This window comes from Bombina bombina, chromosome 4 (genome assembly GCF_027579735.1).
Source record: "Bombina bombina isolate aBomBom1 chromosome 4, aBomBom1.pri, whole genome shotgun sequence".
In the NCBI taxonomy this organism is placed as follows: Eukaryota; Metazoa; Chordata; class Amphibia; order Anura; family Bombinatoridae; genus Bombina; species Bombina bombina.
The window spans coordinates 1,119,012,222-1,119,037,620 of NC_069502.1; the positions used below are offsets into that span (position 1 = coordinate 1,119,012,222).

At 40.5% G+C, this 25,399-nt stretch overlaps 1 protein-coding gene across 1 annotated transcript in view; it reads left to right on the forward strand.

Annotated features, from left to right (window-relative positions):
* The window catches only part of FLVCR1 (FLVCR heme transporter 1), a 230,203-nt gene that overhangs the window by 98,254 nt on the left and 106,550 nt on the right, over positions 1-25,399 (forward strand). The window contains exon 6 of the mRNA XM_053712463.1: positions 21,650-21,760. Coding sequence (XP_053568438.1) covers positions 21,650-21,760 — 111 coding nt within the window. The remainder of the gene's footprint in view (positions 1-21,649; positions 21,761-25,399) is intronic.

The window sequence follows — 25,399 nt, forward strand, 5'->3', positions numbered from 1 at the left end:
GGGAAATAACATGAGAGTGCATGAGGCTCATCCTTTCGGCTGTCTCGGGACTAGGGTTGCCACCTCAGCCATGTTTTCCTGGACACTTATGAGTTACACATGCTGCAGGGTGTGCAGGGAGGAGCATGTATTGTGTTTCTTTACAGCACTATTCATATTCTTCCCTGCACACTTTGCAGCATGTGTAACTTATAAGGGTCCTGTATTTTAAGGGACGGGTGGCAACCCTACCCGGGACAGACATACTGATATGCTGCTTAGAAATCCTTTACAATGGGATGTGGCTACTGAGGTACTTTTGAGGTAAAATATCTTTCTTTTTTACATAGAGATGTTCAGGTGATATTTTCTAGTCGGCTTTTTACAGCTATACTGCATCACTTTCAAGTATTTACACATTTGGGTATTATGGCCCTTTAACTTCGGTCTGGAGTGGGAGGGAAGGGAGGAGCTTTTTAACAGCTTTGCTGTGGTGCTCTTTGCCGCCTTCTGCTGACCAGGAGGTGACTATCCCATTAGTAATTAAGATGATCCGTGGACTCATTGTGTCAAAAAAGAAATAAATTTATCAGGTAAGCATACATTTTCTTATATATATATAAATTAGCATCTCTATCTATAAGAGCATGTTTTATTTGTGGGTATAGGTATGTTTCAGTGTTATAGAGGCTTGTTCATGTATATATGTGGGTATAGGTATGTTTCAGTGCTATAGAGGCTTGTTCATGTACATATGTGGGTATAGGTATGTTTCAGTGCTATAGAGGGCTTGTTCATGTACATATGTGGGTATAGGTATGTTTCAGTGCTATAGAGGGCTTGTTCATGTACATATGTGGGTATAGGTATGTTTCAGTGTTATAGAGGCTTGTTCATGTACATATGTGGGTATAGGTATATTTCAGTGCTATAGAGGCTTGTTCATGTACATATGTGGCTATAGGTATGTTTCAGTGCTATAGAGGCTTGTTCATGTACATATGTGGGTATAGGTATGTTTCAATGTTATAGAGGCTTGTTCATGTACATATGTGGGTATAGGTATGTTTCAATGTTATAGAGGCTTGTTCATGTACATATGTGGGTATAGGTATGTTTCAATGTTATAGAGGCTTGTTCATGTACATATGTGGGTATAGGTATGTTTTAGTGCTATAGAGGCTTGTTCATGTACATATCTGGGTATAGGTATGTTTCAGTGTTATAGAGGCTTGTTCATGTATATATGTGGGTATAGGTATGTTTCAGTGCTATAGAGGCTTGTTCATGTACATATGTGGGTATAGGTATGTTTCAGTGCTATAGAGGCTTGTTCATGTACATATGTGGGTATAGGTATGTTTCAGTGCTATAGAGGCTTGTTCATGTACATATGTGGGTATAGGTATGTTTCAGTGCTATAGAGGCTTGTTCATGTATATATGTGGGTATAGGTATGTTTCAGTGCTATAGAGGCTTGTTCATGTACATATGTGGGTATAGGTATGTTTCAGTGCTATAGAGGCTTGTTCATGTACATATCTGGGTATAGGTATGTTTCAGTGCTATAGAGGCTTGTTCATGTACATATGTGGGTATAGGTATGTTTCAGTGCTATAGAGGCTTGTTCGTGTACATATGTGGGTATAGGTATGTTTCAGTGCTATAGAGGCTTGTTCATGTACATATGTGGGTATAGGTATATTTCAGTGCTATAGAGGCTTGTTTATGTACATATGTGGGTATAGGTATGTTTCAGTGCTATAGAGGCTTGTTCATGTACATATGTGGGTATAGGTATGTTTCAGTGTTATAGAGGCTTGTTCATGTACATATGTGGGTATAGGTATGTTTCAGTGCTATAGAGGCTTGTTCACGTACATATGTGGGTATAGGTATGTTTCAGTGCTATAGAGGCTTGTTCATGTACATATGTGGGTATAGGTATGTTTCAGTGCTATAGAGGCTTGTTCATGTACATATGTGGGTATAGGTATGTTTCAGTGATATAGAGGCTTGTTCATGTACATATGTGGGTATAGGTATATTTCAGTGCTATACAGGCTTGTTTATGTACATATGTGGGTATAGGTATGTTTCAGTGCTATAGAGGCTTGTTCATGTACATATGTGGGTATAGGTATGTTTCAGTGCTATAGAGGCTTGTTCACGTACATATGTGGGTATAGGTATGTTTCAGTGCTATAGAGGCTTGTTCATGTACATATGTGGGTATAGGTATGTTTCAGTGTTATAGAGGCTTGTTCATGTACATATGTGGGTATAGGTATGTTTCAGTGCTATAGAGGCTTGTTCACGTACATATGTGGGTATAGGTATGTTTCAGTGCTATAGAGGCTTGTTCACGTACATATGTGGGTATAGGTATGTTTCAGTGCTATAGAGGCTTGTTCATGTACATATGTGGGTATAGGTATGTTTCAGTGCTATAGAGGGCTTGTTCATGTACATATGTGGGTATAGGTATGTTTTAGTGCTATAGAGGCTTGTTCATGTACATATGTGGGTATAGGTATGTTTCAGTGCTATAGAGGCTTGTTCATGTACATATGTGGGTATAGGTATGTTTCAGTGTTATAGAGGCTTGTTCATGTACATATGTGGGTATAGGTATGTTTCAGTGCTATAGAGGCTTGTTCATGTACATATGTGGGTATAGGTATGTTTCAGTGCTATAGAGGCTTGTTCATGTACATATGTGGGTATAGGTATGTTTCAGTGTTATAGAGGCTTGTTCATGTACATATGTGGGTATAGGTATGTTTCAGTGCTATAGAGGCTTGTTCATGTACATATGTGGGTATAGGTATGTTTCAGTGCTATAGAGGCTTGTTCATGTACATATGTGGGTATAGGTATGTTTCAGTGTTATAGAGGCTTGTTCATGTACATATGTGGGTATAGGTATGTTTCAGTGCTATAGAGGCTTGTTCATGTACATATGTGGGTGTTGTTCCTCTCAGCCAGTAAATACTGATACAGCAGCTCTCTAAATGTGACATAAATATACCAAAAGTTAAATGAAGACCACTGAATATCAAATAAACTGAGAAGCTTGTTTGCATCATATTTGTTTCGTCTAAACGTTCTTGATAAGAATAAGTTAACACATGCAGATGCTGTAGATATGATATAAAGATTCTTCTGCACATGCTCTGATACCCACGATCACATCATGTGACCTCACCATGACTTGGCTATGGCTATCACTGCTGTGTATGGTGTACAAGTTAAATTAACATGGTGGTAGCCTTAAAGGGACATTACAAATCAAAATAAAACTTTTATGATTACAACAATCGCATTTTACAAGATTTTTTTTAGTTCACTTCTGTTATTAAATGTACTTTGTACTCTTGGTATCCTTTGTTGAAAAGCATATCCTCAGCAACAATGCACTACTTTGAGTTATCTGGTGATTTGGTTGCTACACACATTCATCTCAAGTCATCAGCTCACCAGATTGTTCAGCTAGCTCCCAGTAGTGCGTTGCTGCTCTGGAGTTGCAGGGGCTAAACACTGTTATATGCAAACAATGGTGCAATAATAATAATACTTCAGCATATTAATGATACAGTAAAGGATATGAATCCCAATAATATTCTTTTGTGATTCAGACAGAAGATAACATTTAAAAAAGTTCCCATTGTACTGTTATTATCATGTTTGCTCTGTTCCTATGATATTCTCTGTTGAAGAGATACCTAGGTAGGCGTGTAGAGCTCTACACAGCAGGGAATAGTGCTGCCATCTAGTGCTCTTGCAAATGGTTAACATTCCTGCAAAACTGCTGCCACATAGTGCTCCAAAAATGGCCAGGCTCTTAAGCAGGTGTCCCTGTTTTTCAACAAAAGACACCAAGAGAACGATGAAGAATTGATAATAGAAGTAAATTGGGAAGTTGTTTAAAATTACACGCTCTATCTGATTCATGAAAGAAAAGTGTTGGGTTTCATATTTCTATAATCAGTATTTCTTAGTTCTTTCAGTATCCTTTTGTTAAAGAGTAATTCTACGTGAGCTATGGGGTGTGCACATGTATTTAGCCATATGGGGGTGTACATAGTTCCAAACACTGGTACCAAAGAATGCTAAAGACATGTGCACACTCCTAAGCTCCTATCAGCCTACTTATGTTTACTCTTCAACAAAGGATAAAAATAGAACAAAAGCAACTCTGATACTAGATGTAAATTGGAAAGATATTTTAAAATTGCATGTCACTTAATTTTGACTTTAATGTCCCTTTTAACAGATTTTTTGTAATCATTTTTTCCTTTAAACGTTATGATTTAGAGAGACAGTCTACTCCAGAATTTTTGCTTAAAAAGATTGATAATCCCTTTATTAGTCGTTTTGCACAGCCAACACAATTATATTAATATACTTTTTACCTCTGTGATTACCTTGTAACCAAGCCTATGTAGACTGCCCCCTTATCTCTGTCTTCTTTTGACACACTTGCATTTTAGTCAATCGGTGCTGATTCATAAATAACTCCACAGTAGTGAGCACAATGTTATCTATATGGCATACATGAACTAGCGCTGTCTGTGGAAAAACTGTCAAAAATGCACTGAAATAAGAGTTAACCTTAAAGGGTTTAGAAATTCGCATATGAACCTACCTAGGTTTAGCTTTCAACAAATAATACAAAGATAACAAAGCAAATTTGATGATAAAAGTAAATTGGAAAGTTGTTTAAAATCGCATGCCCTATCTTAATCATGAAAGTCAAATTTTAACTAGACTGTCCCTTTTAATTTAGGATATTCTGACTCTCTTATGTGGCAAACTCCATTATAAGTTTTTATTATCATAAAATTAAAATGAAACATGCATTAAATATTTATTTTTGTAGGATGTCCCCAGGAATGATTAAAGGGACACTGAACCCAAAAAATTTATTTTGTGATTCAGATAGAGCATGCAATTTTAAGCAACTTTCTAATTTACTCCTATTATCAATTTTTCTTTGTTCTCCTGCTATCTTTATATGAAAAAGAAGGCATCTAAGCTTTTTTCTTGGTTCAGACCTCTGGACAGCAGTTTTTGATTGGTGGATGAATTTATCCACCAATCAGCAAGGACAACCCAGGTTGTTCACCAAAAATTGGCCGGCATCTAAACTTACATTCTTGCATTTCAAATAAAGATACCAAGAGAATAAAGAACATTTGATAATTGGAGTAAATTAGAAAGTTGCTTAAAATGTCATGCTCTATCTGAATCACAAAAGAAAAAATTTGGGTTCAGTGTCCCTTTAAAGTGACAGTATACTCCAAAATTGTGATTGTTTAATAAGATAGATAATCCCTTTTATTACCCAATCTCCAGTTTTGTATAACTAATACGGTTTCTCTTGTAAGGTGTATCCAGTCCACGGATTCATCCATTACTTGTGGGATATTCTCCTTCCCAACAGGAAGCTGCAAGAGGATCACCCACAGCAGAGCTGTCTTTATAGCTCCTCCCCTAACTGCCACCTCCCAGTCATTCTCTTGCAGCTCTCGACAAGGGAAGTAGCTAGAGAGATGTGGTGAATTAATGTAATTTGTCTTCAATCAAAAGTTTATTATTTTCAAATGGTACCGGAGTTGTACTATTTTGGCTTCAGGTAGAAAGGTGAAGAAGAGTCTGCCTGAAGTTTTTTGATGATCTTAGCAGTTTGTAACTAAGGTCCACTGCTGTTCTCACACATAACTGAAGAGATGGGTAACTTCAGCTGGGGGAATAGCGTGCAGGGTTTCCTGCTCTGAGGTATGTGCAGTTTTAAATTTTTCTAGAGAGATAAGCTAGAAAATGCTGACAGTACCTGATTTATTTAAGGTAAGCCTGATTACAGTGATTTAATAACGACTGGTATCATGCTTGCTGTAAAGGGTAATATTTTTGTTATTTACTCTCATTACTTAATAGTTATAACGTTTGCTTGATGTATATAAACGTTTACTACAAATGGTAATAAAACTTTATTCTGGGGCCCAGTTTTTTCACATGGCTCACTAGATTTTGCCTAGGGATAGTTTTTTAAGGCCCTCTCACTGTGAATACATGTTGGGAGGGGCCTATTTTCGCGCCTTAATTGCGCAGTAGTTTTTGCAGCTTGAGACATCCAGCTTCCCTGAAGGAGTCCCCTGACATATAGGACCCCTCTACAGGGTTTTTGTGCCTTCCAAAGTCGTTGTATGGACAGGTAGGAGCCACAATAGAGCTGTGGCAGTTGGTTGTGACTGTTTAAAAATGGCTATTGTTTTTTTGATCCGGTTTTGAAACTAAGGGGTTAATCATCCATTTGCAAGTGGGTGCAATGCTATTTCAGTCTTTTATACACACTTTAAAAATTTCGTAGAATTTACTGCTTTTTTCACTGTTTTGCAGTTTATGTGATTGTTTTTTTCTATTAAAGGCACAGTACCGTTTTTATTTTTTGCTTGTTCAGTTATTAAAGTGTTTTCCAAGCTTGCTGGTCTCATTACTAGTCTGTTTAAACATGTCTGACATAGAGGAAACTCATTGTTCATTATGTTTAGAAGCCATTGTGGAACCCCCTCTTAGAATGTGTACCAAATGCACTGATTTTTCTATAGATTACAAAGACCATATCCTGGCTTTAAAAAATGTATCACCAGAAGAAATTGACAAGGAGGAAGTTATGCTGTCTAACTCTCCCCACGTGTCAGAACCTATAACTCCCGCTCAGGGGACGCCAAGTACATCTAGCACGCCCATTGCATATACCTTACAAGATATGGCGGCAGTTATGAATCATACCCTTACAGAGGTATTATCTAAACTGCCAGGATTGCAAGGAAAGCGAGACAGCTCTGGGACTAGAATAAATACAGAGCTCTCTGACGCTTTAGTGGCTATGTCTGATACACCCTCACAATGTGCTGAAGCAGAGGAGCTTTAATCTGTGGGTGATTTTTCTGATTCAGGGAAGATACTTCAACCTGATTCTGATATGTCTACATTTAAATTTAAGCTTGAACACCTCTGCATATTGCTCAGGGAGGTCTTAGCAACTCTGGACGACTGTGACGCTATTGTAGTCACAGAGAAATTATGTAGATTGGATAAATACTATGCAGTACCTACTTACACTGATGTTTTTCCAATCCCCAAGAGGTTTTCTGAAATTATTACTAAGGAATGGGATAGACCAGGTGTACCATTCTCTCCCCCTCCTGTTTTTAAAAAGATGTTTCCTATAGACGCCGCTACACGGGACTTGTGGCAGACGGTCCCTAAGGTGGAGGGAGCAGTTTCTACTCTAGCTAAGCGTACCACTATCCCTGTCGAGGTCAGTTGTACTTTTCTAGATCCAATGGATAAAAAATTAGAGGGTTACCTGAAGAAAATTTTTATTCAACAAGGTTTTATTCTCCAGCCTCTTGCATGCATTGCCCCAGTCACTGCTGCTGCGGTTTTCTGGTTTGAGTCTCTAGAGGAGGCTCTACAGGTTGAAACCCCGTTGGAAGATATTATTGACAAGCTTAAGGCCCTTAAGCTAGCCAATTCATTTGTTTCTGACGTCGTTGTTCATTTAACCAAGCTAACGGCTAAAAATTCAGGTTTTGCTATTCAGGCGCGTAGGGCACTATGGCTTAAATCCTGGTCAGCTGACGTGACTTCAAAGTCTAAACTTCTCAACATTCCCTTCAAAGGACAGACCCTATTCGGGCCTGGACTGAAGGAGATCATTTCTGACATCACTGGAGGAAAAGGTCACGCCCTTCCTCAAGACAGGTCCAACAAATTAAGAACCAAACAGTCTAGTTTTCGGCCCTTTCGAAACTTCAAGAGTGGCGCAGCTTCAACTTCCTCTAACACAAAACAAGAGGGAACTTTTTGCCCAGTCCAAGCCGGTCTGGAGACCTAACCAGGCTTGGAACAAGGGGAAACAGGCCAAAAAGCCTGCTGCTACCTCTAAGACAGCATGAAGGAGCAGCCCCCGATCCAGAAACGGATCTAGTAGGGGGCAGACTCTCTCTCTTCACCCAGGCTTGGGCAAGAGATGTCCAGGGTCCCTGGGCATTGGAAATTGTGTCCAAGGGTTATCTTCTGGAATTCAAAACCTCTCCCCCAAAAGGGAGATTTCATCTCTCACATTTATCTGCAAACCAGATAAAGAGAGAGGCATTCTTACATTGTGTTCAAGACCTCCTAGTTATGGGAGGGATCCACCCAGTTCCGCAGGAGGAACAGGGGCAGGGCTTCTATTCAAATCTGTTTGTAGTTCCCAAGAAAGAGGGAACATTCAGACTAATCTTAGATCTCAAGATCTTAAACAAATTTCTCAGAGTCCCATCCTTCAAGATGGAGACTATTCGAACCATCCTTCCTATGATCCAGGAGGGTCAATATATGACTACCGTAGACTTAAAGGATGCTTATCTTCATATCCCGATACACAAAGATCATCATCGTTTTCTCAGGTTTGCCTTTCTAGACAGGCACTACCAGTTTGTGGCTCTTCCCTTCGGGTTGGCCACGGCACCAAGAATCTTTACAAAGGTTCTAGGGTCCCTCCTAGCGGTCCTAAGGCCGCGGGGTATAGCAGTAGCCCCTTACTTAGACGACATTCTGATACAGGCGTCGACTTTTCAAATCGCCAGGTCCCATACGGACATTGTTCTGGCATTTCTGAGGTCCCATGGGTGGAAGGTGAACGAAGAAAAGAGTTCTCTATCACCTCTAACAAAAGTTTAATTCCTAGGGACTCTGATAGATTCGGTAGAAATGAAGATTTACCTAACGAACAGATTATCAAAACTTCTAGACTCCTGCCGTGTTCTTTATTCCACTTCTCGTCCTTCTGTGGCTCAGTGTATGGAAGTAATTGGTTTAATGGTAGCGGCAATGGACATAGTACCGTTTGCCCGCCTACATCTCAGACCGCTGCAACTTTGCATGCTCAGTCAGTGGAATGGGGATTACACAGATTTGTCCCCTCTACTAAATCTGGATAAAGAAACCAGGGATTCTCTTCTCTGGTGGCTATGTCAGGTCCATCTGTCCAAGGGGATGAGCTTCCGCAGGCCAGATTGGACTATAGTAACGACAGGTGCCAGCCTTCTGGGCTGGGGTGCAGTCTGGAACTCCCTGAAGGCTCAGGGCTCGTGTACTCAGGAGGAGGCACTCCTTCCGATAAACATTCTGGAACGAAGAGCGATATTCAATGCTCTTCAGGCTTGGCCTCAGCTAGCTGCGGTCAGGTTCATCAGATTTCAGTCGGACAACATCACAACTGTAGCCTATATCAACCATCAGGGGGGAACAAGGAGCCCCCTGGCAATGTTGGAGGTTTCAAAGATAATTCTATGGGCAGAGGTTCACTCTTGCCATCTCTCAGCTATCCATATCCCAGGAGTAGAGAACTGGGAGGCGGATTTTCTAAGTCGGCAGACTTTTCATCCAGGGGAGTGGGAGCTCCATCCGGAGGTATTTGCCCAGCTGATTCAACTATGGGGCAAACCAGAACTGGATCTCATGGCGTCTCGTCAGAACGCCAAACTTCCTTGTTACGGGTCCAGGTCAAGGGATCCCAAGGCAGCGCTGATAGATGCTCTTGCAGCGCCCTGCTTCCTTCAGCCTGGCTTATGTGTTTCCACCATTTCCTCTGCTCCCTCGCCTGATTGCCAAGATCAAGCAGGAGAGAGCTTCTGTGATTTTGTTAGCTCCTGCGTGGCCACGCAGGACTTGGTATGCAGATCTGGTGGACATGTCATCCTTTCCACTATGGACTCTGCCGCTGAGGCAGGACCTTCTACTTCAAGGTCCCTTCAAACATCCAAATCTAATTTCTCTGCGTCTGACTGCTTGGAGATTGAACGCTTGATTTTATCAAAGCGTGGTTTTTCCGAGTTGGTCATTGATACCTTAATTCAGGCTCGAAAGCCTGTCACCAGGAAAATCTATTATAAGATATGGTGTAAATATCTTCATTGGTGTGAATCCAAGAGTTACTCATGGAGTAAAGTCAGGATTCCCAGGATATTATCTTTTCTCCAAGAAGGATTGGAGAAGGGATTGTCAGCTAGTTCCTTAAAGGGACAGATTTCTGCTCTGTCTATTCTTTTGCAAAAGCGTCTGGCGGATGTTCCAGACGTTCAGGCGTTTTGTCAGGCTTTAGTTAGAATCAAGCCTGTGTTTAAACCTGTTGCTCCGCCGTGGAGTTTAAATTTAGTTCTTAAAGTTCTTCAAGGGGTTCCGTTTGAACCTCTGCATTCCATAGATATCAAGCTTTTATCTTATAAAGTACTGTTTTTGGTAGCTATCTCTTCGGCTTGAAGAGTTTCAGAGTTATTTGCCTTGCAGTGTGATTCCCCTTATCTGATCTTCCATGCAGATAAGGTAGTTTTGTGTACCAAACCTGGGTTTCTTCCTAAGGTGGTATCTAATAAGAATATCAATCAGGAGATTGTTGTTCCGTCACTGTGTCCTAATCCTTCTTCAAAGAAGGAACGTCTATTACACAATCTTGACGTGGTTCGTGCTTTAAAGTTTTATTTACAAGCTACTAAAGATTTTCATCAAACATCTGCATTGTTTGTTGTCTACTCTGGACAGAGGAAAGGCCAAAAGGCTTCTGCAACTTCTCTTTCTTTTTGGTTAAGAAGTATAATCCGCTTAGCTTATGAGACTGCTGGCCAGCAGCCTCCTGAAAGAATTACAGCTCATTCCACTAGAGCGGTGGCTTCCACATGGGCTTTTAAAAATGAGGCTTCTGTTGAACAGATTTGTAAGGCGGCGACTTGGTCTTCGCTTCATACTTTTTCTAAATTCTACAAATTTGATACTTTTGCTTCTTCGGAGGCTATTTTTGGGAGAAAGGTCTTACAGGCAGTGAGTGGTGCCTTCCGTTTAATCGCCTGCCTTGTCCCTCCCTTCATCTGTGTCCTATACCTTTGGTATTGGTATCCCACAAGTAATGGATGAATCCGTGGACTGGATACACCTTACAAGAGAAAACAAAATTTATGCTTACCTGATAAATTTATTTCTCTTGTGGTGCATCCAGTCCACGGCCCGCCCTGTCATTTTAAGGCAGGTGTTTTTTATTTTTAAACTACAGTCACCACTGCACCCTATAGTTTCTCCTTTCTCTTGCTTGTCTTCGGTCGAATGACTGGGAGGTGGCAGTTAGGGGAGGAACTATATAGACAGCTCTGCTGTGGGTGATCCTCTTGCAGCTTCCTGTTGGGAAGGAGAATATCTCACAAGTAATGGATGAATCCGTGGACTGGATACACCACAAGAGAAATAAATTTATCAGGTAAGCATCATTTTTTTTTTTATATTAATATAGTTTTTACCTCTGTGATAACATTGTATCTAAGACTCTGCAGACTGTCCCCTTATCTCAGGGCTGTTTACTACTTGCATTTTAGCTAATCAGTGCAGTCACAGGAGTGAGCACAATCTTCTCTATATGACACACATTAAAGAAGGGATACTAAACCTAAATTTCTTTCCAAAGGCAGGGTGAGTCCACAACTTAATTCATTTCTGTTGGGAATATCAACACCTGGCCACCAGGAGGAGGCAAAGACACCCCAGCTTAAGGCTATAAATATTCCTCCCATTTCCCCTATCCCCCTGTCATTCTTTGCCTTTCTTCACTATAGGAGGATGGCAGAGAATTGTTAGAATAAAATTGTAGTCCGTTAATGGGTATGTTCCCTTTAAGTATGGAGTAGGGTGTTTGAGTAACCATGTAATCCTCTCAGTGAGAGTTATGGTGAACGCTGGATCTAGATGTCACAGGGAACAATCTCTGACCACTATCTAGACTTAAAGCCATCAACTCCTGAGAAATCGTTGTTCACGATTTACACAGTTTTCTCATTATCTTCAGGTCCCTGTTAGATGCGTTGAGGAATTATGCCTAGTAGGGCTGCAAATTATCTGAGGTTATGGGGACATTGACTTAAACAGTTCACAGTGTGATACTTTTATTCTCTTCTGAATATGGGGACATTTAATACCTTTTATAATATGGAGGTTATTTGCTGAGCAGTTGGGGCTGCTTAGCACCTTGCCAACCGGAGCACGTGTGTAAAGGTTTTTTTTTTGGCTCAAAAGAACATTGACAAAAGTTGCAGGACAGTTTGGGAAAATTTCACACAGGGGCCTTTTTTACCGCTATGCAGCTGATATTTAGCTTTGCTCGGTTTCTCTTCTAGTCGGGGGCGGTCTCTAGATGCACAACATGTGACAAGGGTGCAGTTTGTCTATGAAGCTGGGCGGAAGTGTGTTCGTGCATAGCGATCAGCATATGGAGTTCGCTGCAGGCATTGGGAGAGATCCTGACTTCATTCCGGTCACGCTTGTCTAGCTAGGAGGTGGTGAGTACCTCAGCCAAGGCTGAGGGTAGAGGTGCCACTCTAAGTGTTAAAAACTTTTTTATTTTTTGCTATTATATTGAGACCTTGTACCCGCTATGGAGGACTCTGATGTTAACCCCTCTAAGGGTTCTGTTTCAGTGATCACTGTGACAAATGCATGTTTATATTGTGAGGAGACTATGGTTTGCCCACCTGCACAATTCTGTTCTGTCTTCTTATGTTCTGTGTTAAAGACCAAGAACGGGTCTAAATCTGGTTTATCCCCTGGTACTTTTTATGCGCTCTAAGCCTTCTACCTCTCAGGACTCAGTTGTCCATGAGATGCCTATTACACAGTTGCAGTCCCCTTTTAACCCTATGACACAGGCAGTGCCCCACAGCATGCATTGATCTCCAGCTTGAGGTATTTTTTTGCCAGCAGACTTTACTTCACAGCTTCAGTCTGCGGTATCAGTTGCATTAAACGTTTGGCCTATATTTGGGAAACATAAGAGAGAGGTTAAGCATAGTTCCACTGACTTGGGGGTTCACACCTCTTTTCAGTTAGAGTTGGCTAGTTTGTCTCACCTTTCTGAAGATGATCTAACTTCAGTTGCCTCTGAAGGTGAGCTTTCGGAGTCAGAGGTATCTGCAATTAAATCTCCTACGGAACCAAATCTTAGGTTTAAGGTTGAACACCTCCTCTTTCTCTTGAAGGAGTTGTTGTCTACCCTAGAGGTCCCAGGAGCTAAGCTTCCTGAAGAACCTAATGTCCCTAAATTAGATAGGGTTTATGAGGAGACGGTCTAACCTTCCCGGTACCTGTACAAATGGGGAAAACTATCTCTAGAGAATGGGAAAATATTGGAACTCATTTTTCCCCTTCTACCTTTAAGAAGTGGTTTCCGGTCCCTGAATCCCATCTAGAGTTATGGAACTCTATCCCTAAGGTTGACAGGGCCATTTCTACTCTTGCCAAGCGTACTACTATCCCTCTAGAGCAGTGTTTCCCAAACCCAGTCCTCAGGACCTTTACTCAGGCCAGATATTCATTCTATCTTAACTACAGCACAGGTGAAACAATCGACTCACCCATCAGCTGATTATTTCAGCTGTGCTCTAGTTAAGATATAATAAATATCTGACCTGAGTAAGGGTCCGGAGGACTGGGTTTGGGAAACACTGCTCTTAGAGATTCCATGGACAGGAAGTTGGAAGTTTATTTGCAAAAGATGTTTCAACACATGAGCTTCCTATTTCCGCCAGCAGCCACTGTGGCAGCAGTCACAGGTGCTGCTACCTACTGGTGTGATTCGTTGTCAGAACTAATTGAAGTCGTATCCCCCATGGAGGATATACAGGACAGGATTAAGGCTCTCAAGATTGCCAACTCCTTTATTTGTGATGCTAATATGCAAATTGTTCATCTGAATGCTAAGGCTTCAGGTTTTTGCAGCGTAGTGCTCTTTGTGTGAAGTCTTGGTCCGCAGATATGGTTTCTAAGACCAGACTTCTTTCTTTACCTTTCAAGGGGAAGATTTTGATCGGGCCAGGCCTGGACTCCATTATTTCCACAGTAACAGTAGGGAATGGTGCTTTCCTTCCCCAGGATAAAAAGGCGAGAACTAAGGGTCGCCAGTCCTCTCATTTTCGTTCAGACAAGACTCAGTGAACTTAGTCCTCCTCCAAACCTGAACAGCCCAAGAGTACTTGGAAGCCCCACCAGTCACAAATCCAAACAGGCCAAGAAGACTACAAATAACAAATCTGCATGAAGGGCTGATAGCGACCAAATAGAGTAGGGGGCAGACTGTCATTTTTCCTAGAGGCTTGGGTTCAAGACGTTAAGGATCCCTGGGTATTAGACGTTGTTTCCCAGGGTTGCAAGATGGGTTTCAGATCTCGTCCCCCAATGGGCAGATTTCTTCTCTCAAGATTATCTACAAGACCAGAGAAAAGAGCAGCCTTTTTAGACTGCGTTTCGGACCTCCTCTCCTTAGGAGTAATAGAACAGATGCCATGGTTTTTACTCAAAACTCTTTGTAGTTCTAAAAAGGAGGGAACTTATCGCCCTATTCGAGATTTAAAATGTCTCATGTCTCTCAGGGTCTCCTCCTTCAAAATGGAGACTATAAGGTCCATCCTTCCTTTGATCCAGGAAGGACAGTTCATGACCACTATCGACTTGAAGGATGCATACCTTTATGTCCCGATCCATAACGAACATTTTCAGTTTCTGAGGTTAGCATTCCTGCACTACTTTTCCGGTACATAGCCTTGCCATTTTGCTTAGCTACTGCTGCCAGAATTTTCAGGTTTTGGGAGCTCTCCTAGCTGTGGCCAGGTCTCAGAGTCTCTTCTGTGCACGGCTGCAACTAACGATAATGTTTTCGATTAATCGGATAAAAAAAGAATCAATTGTTTCCTACATTTTAAATAAAATCAACATACTGAATGTTACAATTATAGACCATACTAAAACGTAACATTAACACAACTGTTTGTCCAATTTTTAAGCAGCAGAGCAGTGTTTTATAATTAAGTAAAACAAAACCGCAAACTTTGAAAAGAGTTAGAACTAGAAACAGGTAGACTATCACTATTTTTAACATTCTGTTATTCACTCTTTAAGAAACTTTGCATTAAAATTAAAAAAAAATCTTGACATGTTCCTGGCTAAGGCTGGTTCTCTGTTTGCAGCTATATTTCCTGCAGCAGAGAAGAGGCACTTGGATGGTGTTGAGGTGCTTGAGATGCATAAGTAGGGTTTTGCCAATTTCGCCAAAGTTGGATATTTATCTGTGTTAGCTCTTCACCAATGCAAAGTGTTTTCCACCTTGGCAAGGGGCCTCTCAAAGTAAGCCTGGACTTCATTCTAACATAAAAAAATATTTTAAATATATATATGTAATGGTAAATAACCAGAAATAACGGTTAGGGGAAAATATCTAGTCCGCTCTAAAAATAACAGATATATACTTATAACAGTTGTATCTGGTACATATTATCACAATTTATAAAAAAAAAAAAAATTCAAAAGCGTTAAGGACTATATATCAATAACAGGACAAAGCCTTACACATTTATTTATACAGTACATATAATCAGCAATAGCAAGCAATCCGCTAATAATTGTGCAAACAGATAATAGTGCACATCAATTAAAATAAATCCCATCAATCTAGGGGCTAGGTGTAAATAACAAGCTTGGCACTATATCATGCAAAGCATAGTCCCAAATCACCTGATTTAATATAAACAATCCAAATGATGGAGTATTATATCTGGGTCACACATAAGCCAGAAGTAGTTGTAAACTTATTCTGTCCTGAAAAAGTGAAAAGTAGACGTCCTTTAGGCTAAGGGCATAACCATAAAACACAAAACCATGTGCAGGAGCTCAGTGGAGTGAAGCAGCTGGTGTTGTGCACAGACCAACTAATTGCAAACCAACTAATCGATTATGAGATTCGTTAACAACTATTTTCATAATCGATTATTATTGATTATGACGATTAGTTGTTGCAGCTCTACTTCTTTGTGTTATCAGAACTCACAGATGGAAGATAAATATAGAAAAGAGTTTCCTGGTTACCAGTACCAGGGTTGTTTTTCTCTGAACTATTATAGACTCATTATCCATGAAGATCTTTCTGACAGATCAGAGACGCTCAAAGCTATTGCCAGCATATCTGTCCCTTCAGACCACTCTAAGCCCTTCGGTGGCTCAGTGTATGGAAGTAATTGGTCTCATGGTGTCCTCCATGGATATTTTATTCCTTTTACTCGCTTCTATCTCAGACCTCTACAGCTATGCATGTTGAGGCAGTGGAATGTAGATCACCTAAACCCATCTCAACAAATTGTTCTGGACAATCTGACAAGAGGCTCTCTCTTTTGGTGGCTCTGTCAAGAGAACCTGGCTTTAGGCACGTCCTTCTTGAGACCATCCTGGGAGATTGTGACTACGGATGCCAGCCTCTCAGGCTGGGGAGCAGTCTGGGGTCCTAAGAGGGCTCAGGGGACGTGGTCCTGAGAAGAATCCACTCTTCCGATCAATATTTTGGAGCTTCAGGCGATTTTACAATGCTCTAAGGGCATGGCCCCTGCTCTGTTCTGCCCGGTATTTCAGATTCCAATCAGACAATATAACCTTGGTGGCTTACATCAACCACCAGGGAGGAGTAAGAAGTTCACTGGCAATGACATAGGTGTCTCGAATTCTTCAATGGGCGGAATCTCACAACTGTTTTCTGTCTGCGATTCACATCCCGGGGGTAGACAACTGGGAAGCGGACTTCCTCAGCAGGCAATCCTTTCACCCGGGGGAGTGGGCTCTAAACCCTGAGGTGTTCTCAGATATAAAATTCTTCTTTATTCGAAGGAACAGCAGATGATAAATACTGTTATACAGATCAAACAGCTTAGGTTGAGAGATCTTGGGTGATTCCCAGGGACCCACTGACGCGTTTCGGCTCGCTGGCCGTAATCGTAGTGTGGTCATTTAGCCTACCTCGGCTCTTTTAAACATACAGGCTGTCGCCTATTGGATAAAACCAAAACCTGGGAATTAACCCTTGACTCTCCATATGCTTAAATTATATAAGTTATATTTATTATATTCATTATTTTACACTTTGCAACACTTTCAATCATTTCCTTCATAGGACAAAGCTATGATACATAGTTTATAATTTATAAATTTACATGTATGATTTTTTCAACATTTCTTTGAATAATATATACTGCTATATACAATCGTATTTACCGTTAATCATGACTTTTGTTTAGATTAAATTTCTCTTTATCCCTTAAAGGATTCCATTTAAAGGGACACATGCTAAGATTAATTCATAATAATTACTCAAATAATATTGCCTTAAATATTGTTATGATGGCCTAGAGGATATTAACCCTAAGAATTGCAGGTTTGCTTTTAGGAAAGGACTATCCATAGGAAATCGAATAGCCCCTACACAACTAAAATCAGAATCAAATAGAAGTAGTTCATGGTTAGAACACACTGGAGTCTTTAGGTGTAGTAACTTACATTGCAAGGCATGTGAGAAATTAGAACGGAGGCAAGGTTTTAGAAGTTGTGTAACAGGGGAAAACTTTGTATTTAGAGGCTGCACAAATTGTAGGGCCACGTATTCTATATACCTTTTGACGTGTATTGATTGTGCGGTACAATACACAGGACTCACGACACGAGAGGTAAGATACAGAATAAGAGAGCACTTATCCAGTATTAAATTGGCGAAATTGACGACTCCATTGGTGCTCCATTTTAAAAATCATCACAATAAGAGTAGCAATACTTTGAGATGGACCATTATTGAATCTGTAAAGTCGGGCACAAGAGGAGGTGATAGAGATTCTATTTTAGCCAAGAGAGAGGTTTTCTGGATGCACAGACTAAGGACTAGGATGCCACAAGGACTCAATTCTGAATATGATTTAATTAATTTTTGGCGGTAGTCCTTGGTCTGTGCATCCAGAGAAAGATCTATACATGAGCAAACATTTGTGAGGCGTACTGTCTTTTGAAAGGTTTCGCACATAAGAACATAACTATACATGATTACTTGTCCAGCAGATAACTATACAGTACATGACTACTTGTCTAGCAGATAACTGTTTCTAGAAATTTAACTGGACGAAAAGGTTTTTGCTACAATATTTAAGTCAATATTATTTGAGTAATTATTATGAATTAATCTTAGCATGTGTCCCTTTAAATGGAATCCTTTAAGGGATAAAGAGAAATTTAATCTAAACAAAAGTCATGATTAACGGTAAATACGATTGTATATAGCAGTATATATTATTCAAAGAAATGTTGAAAAAATCATACATGTAAATTTATAAATTATAAACTATGTATCATAGCTTTGTCCTATGAAGGAAATGATTGAAAGTGTTGCAAAGTGTAAAATAATGAATATAATAAATATAACTTATATAATTTAAGTATATGGAGAGTCAAGGGTTAATTCCCAGGTTTTGGTTTTATCCAATAGGCGACAGCCTGTATGTTTAAAAGAGCCGAGGTAGGCTAAATGACCACACTACGATTACGGCCAGCGAGCCGAAACGCGTCAGTGGGTCCCTGGGAATCACCCAAGATCTCTCAACCTAAGCTGTTTGATCTGTATAACAGTATTTATCATCTGCTGTTCCTTCAAATAAAGAAGAATTTTAATTGCATATCCGTGGAGGTGCCTCTATTTCTTTGCATTTGAAAGTCTATGGAGTAATCAAAAGAGGGCACTCACGGAGAGCAAGGATACTTGGCCACCACGCCCCCACTGTTAGTCATGTGACCGAAGCACGCATCGAGACGCAACCGCTGACACGGAGGAGGGATATGAGACACAGGACGCTGAGAGAGCCGGGCATCCGCGAGTGAGTGGAGTCTCCGTGACAAACCGCAGGTGAAATTCAGGTTGTCTTGCTAAGGAGATGGGTCCCGGACGGTAAGCTCACAAGTGTATTTATCCCTAAGTCATTTGACTGATTTGAATGATCGAGTGTATTAAAGCGGGTGTCTCAGAAATATCATAAGAGTCACTTAAACAGTGGGGGAAGTTTGAAAGGTTACTACATAAACAGGACTCTACAGGTGCTAAGCATTTGGAGATTGAAAGTTCTCAGATATAACCCTTAGATGGGGGGTTCCGGAGATAGACCTCATGACTTCTCGTCTCAATACCAAGCTAGCCAGAAACGGGTCGAGATCGAGGGATCCGCAAGTGGAATATGTTGATGCATTAGCGGTTCCAAGAAGGTTTAATCTCATATATCTGTTTCCTCTATTGGCCCTGCTTCCTTGAGTAGTGGTTTGTATCAAGCAGGAGCAGGCTCCGGTGATACTTATAGCTCCTTTGTGGCCACAAAGGACTTGGTTTGCGGATCTAATAAGAATGTCCTCCTCCCCTTGAGTGGAGTTTACCTTGTTGTGCGGACCTCCTGACTCAGGGTCCTTTCCTACATTAAAATCTTGATTCTCTGATACTGACTGTGTGGAAATTGAACGTTTAGTCTCATCCAAGAGAGGTTTTTCGGATAGTGTGATAGACACTTTAATCCAGGCTCGGAAGAAGCCAGTTACTCGCCGTATTTACCACAAGGTATGGCGTCCTTACCTTCATTGGTGGGAGGAACGCAGTCTTCCATGGCAGAAAGTGAAGGTTACCTGGATTCTATCCATTCTCCAAAATGGTTTGGAAGAGGCTCTATCCGACAGTTCTCTGAAGGGACAGATTTCGGCCCTGCCGGTCTTAATGCACAAGAGATTAGCGGATCTTCCTGACGTGCAGTCCTTTGTTCAGGCTCTGGCTAGAATCAGGCCTGTGTTTAAACCTGTTGCTCCTCCTTGGAGCCTCAACCTTGTTCTTCGTGTTTTGCAGCAGGCTTTGTTTGAGCCTATGCATTCTGTTGATCTTAAGCTTCTATCCTGGCAGGTTTTGTTTTTGTTGGCTATCGTCTCAGCTCGCAGAGTCTCTGAGATTTCTGCTTTACAGTGTGAACTGCCATACCTTATTGTCCATGCTGATTAGGCGGTTTTATATTGTAAGTTAGGTTTCCTACCTAAGGTAGTCTCGAATCGTAACATCAATCAGGAAATTGTTGTTCCTTCCCTTTGTCCTAATCCTCCTTCCTCGAAGGAACGTTTTGCTCCACAATCTGGACTTTGTACCTGCCTTTAAATTCTATCTTCTGCTACTAAGGATTTCAGGCAATCCTCTTCCTCGTTTGTGTTATACTCTAGTAAGCGCAGGGGTCAGGAGGCCACTGTAACTTCATTATCTTTCTGGCTGAGAAGTATCATCCGTTTGGCTTATGAGACGGCTGGACAACAGCCTCCTGAGAGGATAACGGCTCATTCCACTAGAATCTTGTTTCTTCTTCCTGGGCTTTCAAGAATTAAGCTTCCATTTATCAGATTTGTAAGGCGGCTACCTTGTGCTCCTTACATACTTTTTCAAAGTTCTATAAATTTTATGTTTTTACTTCTACGGAGGCAGCTTTTGGGAGAAAAGTGTTATAGGCTGTGGTGCCTTCATATTAGGGTCCGCCTTTCCTTTTGCCCTCCCAATTTTATTAATTCAGTGTCCTCTGAAACTTGGGTATTGGTTCCCAACAGTAATGAATGAAGTCGTGGACTCTCCCTGCCTTTGGAAAGAAAACAAAATGTATGCTTACTAGATGAATTCCTTTCTTTCCTGGCAGGGAGAGTCCACAACCCCGCCCGTAATATTTTTTTTAGGCGGCTTCCCTGTTATTTTTCTTCTGGCAACCCTATACCCTAATATTTCTCTTGCTTTTCCTTGTTCCCTCAACCAATTGACGGGGGGGGGGGGGGGGGGGGTTAGGGGAAGTGGGAGGGATATTTATAGCCTTTGGCTGGGATGTCTTTGCTTCCTCCTGGTGGCCAGGTGTTGATATTCCCAAAAGTAATGAATGAAGTTGTGGACTCTCCCTGCCAGGAAAGAAAGGAATTTTTCTGGTAAGCATTACATTTCTTTTTTCTTTCATGATTCAGATAGAGCATGCAATTTTAAGAAACTTTCTAATTTGCTACTATTATACTTTTTTATTTGTTATCTTGCTATCTTTATTTGAAAAGCAGGAATGTAAGCTTAGAAGCCAGCCCATTTTTGGTTCAGCACCTGGGTTGCACTTGCTGATTGGTGGCTAAATGTACCCACCAATCAGCAAGCACTATCCAGGGTCTGAACCAAAAATGGTCTGACTCCTTAGCTCCTGCCTTTTCAAATAAAGATAGCAAGAGAACAAAGAAAATTTGATAATAGTAAATTAGGAAGGTGCTTAAAATGTCATGCTCTATCTGAATCATGAAAGAAAAAAGTGTTAAATATCCCTTTAACTACCTCTGTCTTGCTGTGAAAAGCTGATAAAATGGACTGAGATAAAGGCGGCCTGCAGGGGCTTTAAAACAGGCAAGAGATTTTGAGTTTTAGAGGTTATAAAGTATATTAATATAACAATATTTTTTTATGCAAAGCTGGGGAATGGGTAGTAAAGGTGTTATCTAACCTTTTAAACAATAACACATTTGGAGTAGACTGTCCCTTTAATGTGATCCTCAAGACAAGTTATGATAATCCAGCAGCTATGGGATGGATACAAGCGTATCTCATCATGTCACAGATAAAGACAGGGAATGTATGCTGTACACTGACCACAACATAAGGCATAGCTAGCTTATACTGTTTAGTGTTTTTGTTGTTAGAAACCTTTGTATAACTTTTTTTACAGCCCTGACGTTTTGTCTTGCACTTTCCTTCTAGACAAACCACTTTGATTGTTTACATTCTGTCCTTCATTGGAATGCTGGTTTTCACCTTCACGCTTGATCTTGAAAACCTTGTTGTGGTGTTTGTGACAGGAGGAATTCTAGGGTAAGGCTGTCATTTACACTTTTTTTTTTTTTAAACTACCAACAAATGACTCTCACTTGCAGCATAGTCTTGAAGTAATTTTAGAAAAGAACTGCTCATGTGGTGCTGCGGATTTATATTGACATACAATGTGTTTTAGCTTTCTGGCACCCAGGGGCAAATACATTGGTGGATAACTAGCTTAAGCTATAGAGTACTCCACTTTCTCTTTATAGGGACAAATGTTCTCCCCTGTAACGTGTTCCAAATGGCCTATTACCTGCTGGGATGTATTTAATTGTTTGCAAATATTTGCTTTACCTTTATTTCTTTCATACAGGTGGCGAGAGTCCATAATCCATTACTCCTGGGAATTACTCTTCTTCTCGCAATCCCCCAAGAAACCTATAAAATACATAACCTCAGTCTTTACTTTGCCTCTGCTGGAGCTGGTTAAAGAATGAAGATGTGCATTTGATTCTTCAGAGAGAGGAGTTTTCAGTCTATATTGAGGCCCGGTTTCCCCTCAGAGTACAGTGCTTGTCAGGGATGTATATGGGGTATGGTTTGTGATTCTTTTATTCAACTCATGGTTAATTTTTCATAAACTTTCTATAATTGGTTACAGGGACTTGTCTTTTGCCTCCCTTAAGGATCTACAAAATACTGCTATTCCAGAACCACTGCTGATATGTTTCCGTACTGGTTTGACTGTCTGTTGATTATTTGCTTAACGACCATGGCGTACCCTGTTGCTGGTCGTTAAGGGTTTTTCAGGCCAAAATAGCATGGGTCTTGCTGCTGGCTGCGAGACCATGCTATCAAGAAAAGAATCAAGAAAAAAAATCCCCTTTGAAAGACCAGCGACGTACAGGGGATGAAACATTTTTAGACACTACAGCTATGTTATGGGTACTTTTTTTTAGGAGCTCTTGTGGTACCATCGATAATCTGCCAATTATCTCTGTACTGATACAGCATCTAATATTCTTCAAGCTTGATATTGATGCAGGAGCAGCTGCTGATCAAGTATATATTTTGCTGATCATCTTTGTGCCCCAGACCGGACCATTGAGCATGACGGTGGCGGCCTAGCTCAGCTCAGTAACCCCCCCCCCACACACACACACAACGCTATAAACCCAGTCTATATTGATCCTGTTTGTGTCCTAATCCTAAGAATGTTTCTAAGAGATCTTTTGCATTTTTTGGACGTTGTTAAGGCATTGAAATATTACATTGATGCTACTAAGGACTTTAAACAAACTTCTAGTTTGGGATAAATTTTTCTGGTCCTAGGAAGGGTCAGAAGGTTTCTGCTGTTTCTTTGGCCTCTTGGTTGAAATTTGATTCACAAGGCTCACTTGGAGGCAGGTCAGCCTCCACCACAGTGGATTACTGCTCATTTATTTAGGTCAGTTGCCTCTTCTTGGGCTTCCATGAATGAGGTTACAGTTGACCAGATTTGCAAGGCAGCTACTTGATCTTCTTTGCATACTTTTACAAAATTCTACCATTTTTATGTTTTTGCTTCTTCAGGAGCAGCCTTTGGTAGGAAGGTACTTCATGCAGCTGTCTCAGTTTGATTTTTTGCCTGTTTGATTTATTTTAAGTGAATAAAAAAAGGAGAATTTTTATTGGGGTTGTGGATTTAATTTCTCTGTGGGAAAAGAAAATGTTTTTAAAATCATTCCCCTTTGTTATAACTCATGGACTCCACAGCTTGGGTATTAGTTCCCATGAGCAATGGATTGTGGACTCTCACCACCTGTATGAAAGAAGACCTTACACTTATGTTTTTTTAGGGGTTTATTTTTTCTTTAGCACATCTTTTTAACCTGCTCCTTTTGTTTCTCTTATTCCTTTTTCTTTCATGTAATTGGCAAGAGTCCATGAGCTAGTGACATATGGGATATACAATCCTACCAGGAGGGGCAAAGTTTCCCAAACCTCAAAATGCCTATAAATACACCCCTCACCACACCCACAATTCAGTTTTACAAACTTTGCCTCCTATGGAGGGGGTGAAGTAAGTTTGTGCTAAGATTTCTACGTTGATATGCGCTTCTCATCATTGTTGAAGCCCGATTCCTCTCAGAGTACAGCGAATGTCAGAGGGACATGAAGGGAGTATCACTTATTGAATACGATGATTTCCCTAACGGGGGTCTATTTCATGGGTTCTCTGTTATCGGTCGTAGAGATTCATCTCCTACCTCCCTTTTCAGATCGACGATATACTCTCAAATTACCATTACCTCTACTGATAACTGTTTCTGTACTGGTTTGGCTATCTGCTATATGTGGATGGGTGTCATTTGGTAAGTATGTTTTTTATTACTTAAGGCACCCCAGCTATGGTTTGGCACTTTATGCATTTATATAAAGTTCTAAATATATGTATTGTACTTATATTTGCCATGAGTCAGGTTCATGTATTTCCTTCTGCAGACTGTCAGTTTCATATTTGGGGAATATAAACATCTTTTAAAAATGAAATTTATTTCTTACCTGGGGTTTAGTCTTTTTTCTTCTGTTAAGTGTGATCAGTCCACGGGTCATCATTACTTCTGGGATATTAACTGCTCCCCTACAGGAAGTGCAAGAGGATTCACCCAGCAGAGCTGCATATAGCTCCTCCCCTCTACGTCACTCCCAGTCATTCTCTTGCACCCAGCAACTAGATAGGTCGTGTGAGAGGACTATGGTGATTATACTTAGTTTTATATCTTCAATCAAAAGTTTGTTATTTTAAAATAGCACCGGAGTGTGTTATTACCTCTCTGGCAGAGTTTGAGGAAGAATCTACCAGAGTTTTGCTATGATTTTAGCCGGAGTAGTTAAGATCATATTGCTGTTCTCGGCCATCTGAGGAGTGAGGTAAACTTCAGATCAGGGGACAGCGGGCAGATGAATCTGCATAGAGGTATGTAGCAGTTTTTATTTTCTGACAATGGAATTGATGAGAAAATCCTGCCATACCGATATAATGTCATGTATGTATACTTTACACTTCAGTATTCTGGGAGAATGGTACTTCACTAGAATTACACTGTAAGAAAGACATAAAGCTGTTTAATAACTAGAGATTATGTTTAACGTTTTTGCTGGAATGTAAAATCGTTTTCATTTGCTGAGGTACTGAGTGAATAAATGTTTGGGCACCATTTTTCCACTTGGCAGTTGCTTAAATCTGTTTTTTCTGTCAGTTTCTGTTCTCCCTCACTGCTGTGTGTGTGGGGGAGGGGCGCTTTTACTATGCATCAAATATTTCAGTCAGCAACTCATTGTATTCCCTGCATGATCTGGTTCATCTCTACAGAGCTCAGGGGTCTTCAAAACTTATTTTGAGGGAGGTAATTTCTCTCAGCAGAGCTGTGAGAATTATAGTTTGACTGAAATAAAAACTTTTATTCTGTAATTTGTTTCCTGCTTTCAGAAATTGTTATCTTTGCTAATGGGATTAAACCTTTGCTAAAGTTGTGTTGTTTACAAGGATTGAGGCTATAACTGTTTCAATTTATTAATTTTTAACTGTCATAGATCTTCTGTGCTTCTTAAAGGCACAGTACGTTTTAATATTATTCTATTTGAATTGTATTTCCAAGTTGCAAGTTTATTTGCTAGTGTGTTAAACATGTCTGATTCAGAAGATGATAC